This window comes from Nicotiana attenuata, chromosome 6 (assembly GCF_001879085.1).
Source record: "Nicotiana attenuata strain UT chromosome 6, NIATTr2, whole genome shotgun sequence".
Lineage (NCBI taxonomy): Eukaryota > Viridiplantae > Streptophyta > Magnoliopsida > Solanales > Solanaceae > Nicotiana > Nicotiana attenuata.
Genome location: NC_031994.1, coordinates 69,582,495 through 69,591,515, shown reverse-complemented (window position 1 = coordinate 69,591,515; position 9,021 = coordinate 69,582,495). Strand labels below are relative to the sequence as shown.

Below are 9,021 nucleotides of genomic sequence, written 5' to 3'. Positions count from 1 at the left end.
GCAATTTCACTAACTCATATGTGCCATTCTCATGGAGTGACTTCATCTCATCTTCCATCGCTTCGATCCAATGATCTTGTGATTATCTTGCATGGCTTCATCATAATTCTCAGGTTCTCCCATGTCAGTCAAAAGTACATACTCATCAGGAGGATAGCGCATGGATTTTTGCTTCTCCCTTGTAGATCTTCTAAGAGAGGTTTCAGGAGTATTCGTAGTGTATCTGTGCAGGAATTGGTTGCTGATCAACCACAACTTCATCAACTGGAGCATCCATAACATCTACACCATGATGATCATTTTGATCTTGATCACTATCTCCATCATTGTCTTGGGTTCCTTCATGTGCAATAGGTGCCTTAGAAATTGAAACTGGATCAATATCAACTAAGCTCTTATTACTCTGAGAATCTATCTTCTCAGCTTTGTCAATATCTTCAATAGTTTGGTCTTCAAAGAATATTACATCACGACTTCTAATAAGTTTATTATCAATTGGATCATAAAAACGATACCCAAACTCATCTTGACCATAACCGATAAAGATGCACTGCTTAGTTTTGACATCCAGTTTCGATCTCTCATCTTTAGGAATATGCATACAAGCTTTACACCTAAAAACTCTGAGGTGATCATAAGAAACATCTTTGGCAAACCAAACTCTGTCTGGGACATCACCATCCAAAGCAACAGCAGGAGACAAATTGATAACATAGGCAACAGTGTTAAGTGCTTCCGCCCAAAATGTATTTGGAAGTTTAGCCTCTGAAAGTAAGCATCTAACTCTCTCAACTAGAGTTCTATTCATCCTCTCTGCCAAACCGTTCAATTGAGGCGTCTTGGGCGGAGTTTTCTGATGACGAATTCCTTGTTCCTTGCAATAGTTATCAAAGGGACCATAATATTCACCATGGTGTGATATTGTCCGCTTTGGGTCAAGCCCGCACGGTTTTTCCCAAAAGGCCTCACACCATTAAGAGATCCCTACACCTTATATGTAGACTCCCAATCTTTTCAGCTACCAATGTGGGACTTTGTTCGCACACCCAACAATCTCCCCCTCGAACTAAGTTCCACGTGGCCCACTACCACGATCCACGGGTCAATTTTCGAGATTCACTGTGTGCCACCCACATTGTTAGAGTATTATGGCAACCGAAGCCCGCAACTAGCTTCTTCTTGTGTGTGCACCGCCCTGCACCATCACTCCGCCATCTCCATACTCGTTCCGCTGAACCTGGGCTCTGATACCAGTTGTTGGGCTAAAACGGCCCAATGACACTCTTAACATGGTGTGATATTGTCCGCTTTGGGCCAAGCCCGCACGGTTTTTCCCAAAAGGCCTCACACCATTAAGAGATCCCTACACCTTATATGTAGACTCCCAATCTTTTCAGCTACCAATGTGGGACTTTGTTCGCACACCCAATATTTATGTGACGGAGTTTCTAGAGGTGGAGCCAGGATTTGAACTTTATGGGTTCTGAATAGTGATTTAAGTGTTAGTAACTGAGTTCTAAATTTAATTTTTCTACATATTTGGTGGATTTCTTAACTATATATGCAGGGTTTAAGCCAAAGCTATTGGGTTCTGCCAAACCCATATGTTAAAGACTAGCTCTGCCCTATGTGCTTCACTCGGCGCGGAAAAGAAAAAAAAAGACTTTTGAAACTTCTGGTCTAATACATGCGTTATACATTTTTGTGGCTATAAATCATTTCATAAAGGATAATATGAGAAGTTTAAATCTACGGTATTTCTAAATAGAGAAATATGTCATTCGTTTCAAGACAAACAAAAAGGAAAGCGTGTCACTAAAATGGGACAAAGGGAGTATATCTATTTCTGTTTTATACTATGTTTTGGATGAAACTTGACTATTCAGTTGAAGTAACAACTCTTATGCCTTATTTACCAAAAAAAAAAAAAATAACTTTTATGCCTTAAGGACTGTCTTTCTATATTTATCTATTTATTTTGTTCATTTCTGTATCTATTGGATTATGCTTATTCTTTTCTTATCCCTTTTGAAGATGAGCCTGGCAAACAAGTCAAGAGTGCTATTAGAATTAAGAACATTAGCAAGAATCCTGTAGCCTTCAAGGTACACTACACTAGCCTCATTTTCCTGTTATTTTCTTGTTTTAGTGGTTCTAACAGTTGCTACTTTATTAATCTGATGTGAAATGTGCTTAGTACCTAATATTTATTATGTCAATTTGCGATCTCCATAATTAGTATTTAGTGCAACAAATCACTTTAGTTCCCCACTAGGCCAACTTTCCTGAGTTGGATGAGGATAGTACTTATGCTTTAAAGACAATCTGCTTAAAGATTGGCCTCTTTTGTTAATATAATAGAAATTCTGGCTATTGAATACTAAAATGATGATGAATTCTGGTTAGTGGGTAACTTATCACTATGGAAGGTGAAATTGGATCTTTCAAAGAGAGAATTTGTCATATTTTTCCTTTGCAAGTTATACTATTTCTTGGCATGCATCTTCTGCATGTCGTTCATAATCAGACCAAAGCAATTTTTTGGCCAATAATCATGTGTGAGTTAAAAATAAAGTTGACTTTAACAAGCATCGTTCTGTGTATTATTTGGATGTGATTAAACAATACTAATTGTATTTGAATTAATTAATATAAGATAGATGCTTAATTACAGACATTTGCTCCTTCTTTTGGTTACACAAATAACTGACATGCATACTCCTTTTTTACGAAGAAATCTTTTTGTAATCGTTATCAGCTTACTATTGCTATTCACACATATTTTCTAATTTAACTTCATTGTATCTTAGTTTCAAACAACTGGGCCGAAAAGTTGTTATATGCGGCCGCCAGGAGGTACTCTTGCTCCTGATGAAAGCCTTATTGCAACTGGTAACATCTACTCTTGGCCTTTTTTGTCCTTCTGTATGATGTTAATGAAAATAGTTGCTTATTGCTGTTTTATTGTGCTAATATATCACCTAATTAACAGTTTTCAAATTCGTTGAGCCACCTGATAATAACGAGAAACAAGTTGGAAAGAAGAGCAGGGTCAAGTTCAAAGTCATGAGCTTAAAAGTAAAAGAGGACGTGGATTATGTGCCAGAGCTGGTAAGTGCTAAATGATCTCAAAATCAATCTTGGCCTTTGAAAACTTTATTTCATTCTTCCCAGTAATTCATTGAGCTCTTTAGGAGTAGCTATCTGCAGTTATAATTATTCTTCTCGAGTTCTTAGGCTGTAATTGGTACAGAAAAGTGAATATTCTAGAAAATTGACATATTATCCCTAAAAAAGAAGAAAAAAGGAAGAGAAATCAACCACATGCAGATGGAAGTTTTGAATCAAATGAAACCATATTTAGAATAAGAAACATATTGGGTCTTGAGGCCTTAAATCCCTAAGACCTTGAGATCAAAGCTTTTTCAGGATCATCCTCTTTTCTTTGAAATGGAAATGAATAAGAAAACTTTTTCCGGGTCATACTAGAAGTGGCATGCTTCTTCTTACGCCGTGATTAGTTTCCTTTAAAGTTTGCTTAGAATAAGATCAAATCATTGATCATGGTTTCCTCCTGCTACTCCTCTTTTTGAGGTGCCGCCATTTATCATGTGTCCTTTCTTGTTTCTTTTCCTTTTCTTTTGAAGGTTGTAATAATGCTATAGCTACAGTTTTTGCACCAGTATTACCATGCAATATATATTAGTAAACCATCCACCACTAATGAAGAGAATTATACTCAAGGTTTAGGGCATTTGCCTACCATGATATGAACTCTGATCCCAAAAGAAATATATTTTCCTTCTTATTTTAGAAAATATATGTAGAAAAGACTGAATTGGTCCTGGCACTGTCTTCATTCCTGAATGCTGTTTCTGCTCTTTTAAAAACTGTCATTGCGAGGTAGGGAGGATTTGCCCTGGTCACCTTCATGTTCACATGATATATGTCCTCTTTAGATCAGCTTCAGAAATCAACTCAGTAGGGTACTAATTAGTTTAATCACTTGATCATATGATCCGTATCAACAGATGTTGCTATGGATTCAAAATGTGCCATGTTTGCAGCAGTGGATAGATATCCTCCAGATAGAGATGAGAGCACTAATATTAAGTTGTATGTGAATGTCTTTGTCCAACAAATCTATAGAGCATCACACCAAGTTGTGTCAAATGTGAAATTCCATCTCCAACAATTTATTTTAATTTCTTCTTGTTCTGCAATCTTTGCCACAAGTTTTACATCCTAATCATAGGCGCTGGCAATTTCCAGTTAGAAGAAATACAACAACATACCCAGTGTAATCCCACCTAGTATGGTTTGGGAGGGTAGTGTGTACACAGACCTTACCCCTACCTTGTAGAGGTAGAGAGCCTGTTTCTAATAGACCCTCGGCCAGTTAGAAGAAATAATGTGAAAAATAACCGATCCTTAAAAGGGAAATCAACTCTTGTTGCCGGTAGTTTATACTTCTTTCTAGTGTATTTGAAACATTTAACTCTTGTTATGGGATTACACCAAGGCTCTCTTGGTGATGGATGCACTGACACATCATATTCAAGGGGATGTGCCATGGTGTATGTTATTTGCTGATGACATAGTTCTAATTGATGAGACGAAGGTCGGTGTTAACGAAAGGTTGGAGGTTTGGAGACAGACCCTCGAGTCTAAGGGTTTCAAATTGAGCAGGTCTAAGACAGCACCTGGAGTGCAAGTTTAGCGCTGAGTTGAGGGAAGTAGGCAGGGACGTGAGACTTGAATCACAGGTCATCCCCAAGAGGGATAGCTTCAAGTACCTTTGGTTCGATGATTCAAGGGGGCGGAGAGATCGACGAGGACGTCACTCACCGTATAGGGGCGAGCTGAATGAAATGGAGGCTTGCATCTGGAGTCTTATGTGACAAGAAAGTGCCACCGATACTCAAAGGTAAGTTTTATAGAGTTGTGGTTAGACCGGCCATATTGTGTGGGGCAGAGTGTGCCGGTTAAGAACTCCCATATCCAGAGGATGAAGGTAGCAGAGATGAGGATGCTGAGGTGGATGCGCGGGCACACTAGGATAAACAAGATTAGGAATGAAGATATTCGGAAGAAGGTGGGCGTGGCCCCTGTGGATGACAAGATGCGGGAAGCTAGGCTCAGATGGTTCGGGCACGTGCGGAGGAGAAGCCTTGATGCCCCGGTGAGGAGGTGTGAGCGTTTGGCCGTGGTGGGTACGAGACGAGGTAGAGGGAGGGCTAAGAAGTACTGGGGAGAGGTGATCAGGCAGGACATGGTACGACTACAGCTTCCCGAGGACATGGCCCTTGATAGGAAGGTCTGGAGGTAAGGCATTAGGGTTGTAGGTTAGGGGGTAGTAGAGCTTTCATTACTTCATACCCGGGGTGAGGCGGGGTTGGATTAGGGTTGATCTTAGATGGCTTGCAGTTTATGTTGAGTCCACACTATCCTTGCTGTTTATCTTAGCTCCGGGCCTTAGATACTGGTTACTGTTATTGCATGTCATTTATCTTTTGGTTGTTATGCTTCTGTTACTGTTACGGTTTCTACTGGAGTTACTAATGAATTGTCTTTTCTTGTTTTTTTTTTATTTCCGTCTTTCTGAGCCGAGGGTCTATCGGAAACAGCCTCTGCCCTCTCGGGTAGGGGTAAGGTCTGCGTACACATTACCCTCCCCAGACCCCACTTTGTGGGATTTTACTGGGTAGTTGTTGTTGTTGTTACTTTTGATTCTGGAATCACAAGTAGGGGTGTACATAGGTCGGGTTGGTTCGGATTTTGCAATTATCAAACCAAACCAATTGTGTCGGGTTATTAAATCTAAAGATCAAACCAAACCAACAAAACTCGGGTTTTTCAAGCTCGGTTTTTCTCGGGTTTTCGGGTTATTCGGGTTTTTTCGGATTTTTTCCAGTAAAATCTTCGTAGCACAAAACATACAACTTTTCTAAAAATATTTTTTTTATTCCTAGTAAGATACAACTATATCAGGTATTTTCCAAGAAAATAATACAAAATTTGAGATGTGTCATGGCATTATCCTAAAATATTCAACAATAAAGACCATAAAATTATGTAATATTAATATATATTGCTAATTAGAAAGCCAAAAAATAAACATAATCTAAAAGTACTAAGTCATGCTAAAATAAGTAGACTAATAAGGGAGTATTAATTACATGACTAAACGCTAAAGAAAAATAAAAATAGGTTATGCATTTTTATCTAAATTATTGCAAAATAAGAAATAGATATTCAATACATTGTCGTTCGTAGTATTGAATTGAATGTCTTTTGTTAGCATTAATATTGATTTGATTTTGGTTTTGGCTTTTGTTAGCATTATTTAAGTTACTAATATTAATGGCTATAAAACTTATTGGAACATTCAAAAGTTCTAAATCCAACCTTGAAATAATACCTTAGAAGATAAAATTATGAAAAGTTTAAGAAATATTTATAAATACATCACAATAAGTATATTTATATATTAAATATATCTAAAATTTCTATATATGTAATGTCGGGTTTGCTTGGTTTCGGTTTGACTTTCTTTAGTTAAAACCAAACCAAACCAATTATGGTCGGGTTTTCTTTTTCCAACACCAAACCAAACCATAGTCGGGTTTTTTTTCTCGGTTTGACTCGGATTATCGGGTTGGTGCGGTTTGTCGGTTTCCTTTGTACACCCCTAATCACAAGTATTCTTGACGTTCTTTTGCATTTCACAATTTTCTCCATCATGGTTAAAAGCTTTACTGCGGGCTAGACATTCTTCTAGATATCTTTTCTTAATCGTTCTCAAAATACCAGAATATTTTGCTGGACTTGTCTGTTACTCTTCACAACAAGCAATTTCACAGCTACTCCCTCCGTTTCAAATTAAATGAGGTAGTTTGACTCGGCACGGAGTTTAAGGAAAAAAAGAAAGACTTTTGAAATTTGTGGTCTTAAAAGCTTAAGGGGTAAAGTTTTGTGGGGCCATGATTTTTGTGTGATTATAAAAGCTTCTCGTTAGGGGTAAAATGGGTAAATGGAGAGTTTAAAATTAAATTATTTCCAAATTTAGAAATGTGTCATTTATTTTGGAACAGATTAAAAAGGAAAGTAGTGACTCTCACTATTTGTAAATCATATTGTCCCCTGGACTTGACAAATAATGGTTTCTAGCACTTCCTTCTCCATAAAACCCTGTTCATAAATGAAATTCCTTTAAATATTATTGATATTGCTCGATTTATTATGTTTAAGGACCGATTCATGTTAAAAGAATAATGGATCGTATCCATCTATTATTATCAATTTGGCATTTCGTGTCCAACATCTTCTACTTCTGAGTCTTGGCTATGAAAGTCTTTCCTCTTTATTGTTTTATGGATTCTATAGGCGAATTGAATCTAAGTGATAATGCAAGCAAATATTGACTTCGCACTACTAAGAAAAGAAAAGCGAAGAATAATTAAAATAGATGTCTGTAAGTTGTTTTCCTCTTCTTTTTTCAATTTAATTTACTTCTATTTCCTTTTGTGCACCCCTTTCCTAAGTCGTTTAAGAAGTGTTGACACTCGAAATGCTTGATTTCATGCTAACATTGATTTTAATCAGTTTGACGAACGGAAGGATGAAGTGGCAGTTGAACAAGTACTGGGTGTTGTTTTCCTTGATGCTGAACGCCCTTGTCCTGTAAGTAGGTTTTCTCCACCAATTTTGCTAATTAGTCGAATCAGATTTTTTCTGCAGTCTGTTTCTAGTAATGTAATTGTCTAAAGGTTTATGTGGAAATGGCTCTAAGGATTTCGTGGCTCATTTTCCTTAGGCACTCGAGAAACTTAACCGCCAGCTAGCTGAAGCTGAGGCTGAAGTCGAGGCACGCAAAAGGCCTCCAGAAGATACGGGTCCAAAGATTGTTGGGGAAGGTCTTGTTATAGACGAATGGGTAAGTTGCGTTGACACTACTACGTTCCTATGTTGAATGCTCAGGTTTTACATTACAAATCAACTGCATTTCCTTGTGAAAAAAAAAAAATTCTACTGCATTTAGAATCTTCACTTGTTGCTCTCTGATGCTCATAAAATTATATAAAGGGCAGACAACCTTTATTTTTTTCCTCGAGATAGCTCATAAAAATTGTGCCAGTACATAAGTTGAGCCTCAATAACAATTACAAAGGGAAGGGGCTTAAGTAATAGTTGTTGTCATTGTAATACAAGGCAAGAAGCATTATAGCGGACATGAAACATGGAACTTAAATTTATTTGTTCTTCTTTAGTCATCTGCATTACAAAAGAATTGCCCGGACAAATATCCAGTTTCATGGTTTGGATTGCGTAAAAGCATAATCAGCATGACTTTTGTTCTAACATAGTCATTGATTTTACTGTTTCAGAAAGAAAGAAGAGAAAGGTATCTCGCGAGGCAACAGGTTGATGGAGTTGATTCAGTATAGAAGCTCTCTTTTCTGTGGATGGTTGAGAAGAATTTCTATGATAAGCAACTGAATTTTTTCATGCTACTGTAGTTCATGGTTTACTCTCTATCCATTCGATCCTGGATCGTTGCCTTTTGACTCTTGCTTGTATATAAGAGAAACTTGGGAAGTTCCTTCCATAATTAATGAACAATTACCTCCATTCTGTTTCTTTCCTAATTGATTATTTAGGTTCTGAAACTTCTAAGCCTGTAGTTCTTACAATCCATTTTGCACTTCTGTCATAATGCACAGAAGTGAGCTTCTTCACAACCCCTTGCAAACGTTGAACCATTGATTGTGATAGTTTCAATTTATTTTCATGTTTAAGACTAGAAAATATATTCCATTTGTTGTTGTTGTTGTTTTTTGGTTTTAGCTAAGGGTTTGGAAATAACCTCTTTGCCTTCTTGAAGGTAGGGGTAAGGTTTGCGTACATATTACTCTCTCCAGACCCCACTTGTGGGATTACACCGGGTCTGTTGTTGTCGTTGTTTTTTGGTTTTCTCCTAAAACAGAAAGCAACTCGAATTGCTTTCTCCCTATCTTCTAG

At 37.5% G+C, this 9,021-nt stretch overlaps 1 protein-coding gene across 1 annotated transcript in view; it reads left to right on the top strand.

Annotated features, from left to right (window-relative positions):
- Nucleotides 1–8,648, top strand: part of LOC109227161 (vesicle-associated protein 4-2-like) — an 11,581-nt gene extending 2,933 nt beyond the window's left edge. Inside the window, exons 2-7 of the mRNA XM_019392211.1 lie at nt 2,035–2,105; nt 2,811–2,892; nt 2,993–3,111; nt 7,606–7,683; nt 7,817–7,936; nt 8,388–8,648. Of these exons, the coding sequence (XP_019247756.1) occupies nt 2,035–2,105; nt 2,811–2,892; nt 2,993–3,111; nt 7,606–7,683; nt 7,817–7,936; nt 8,388–8,447 (530 nt within the window). The 3' untranslated portion in view covers nt 8,448–8,648. The remainder of the gene's footprint in view (nt 1–2,034; nt 2,106–2,810; nt 2,893–2,992; nt 3,112–7,605; nt 7,684–7,816; nt 7,937–8,387) is intronic.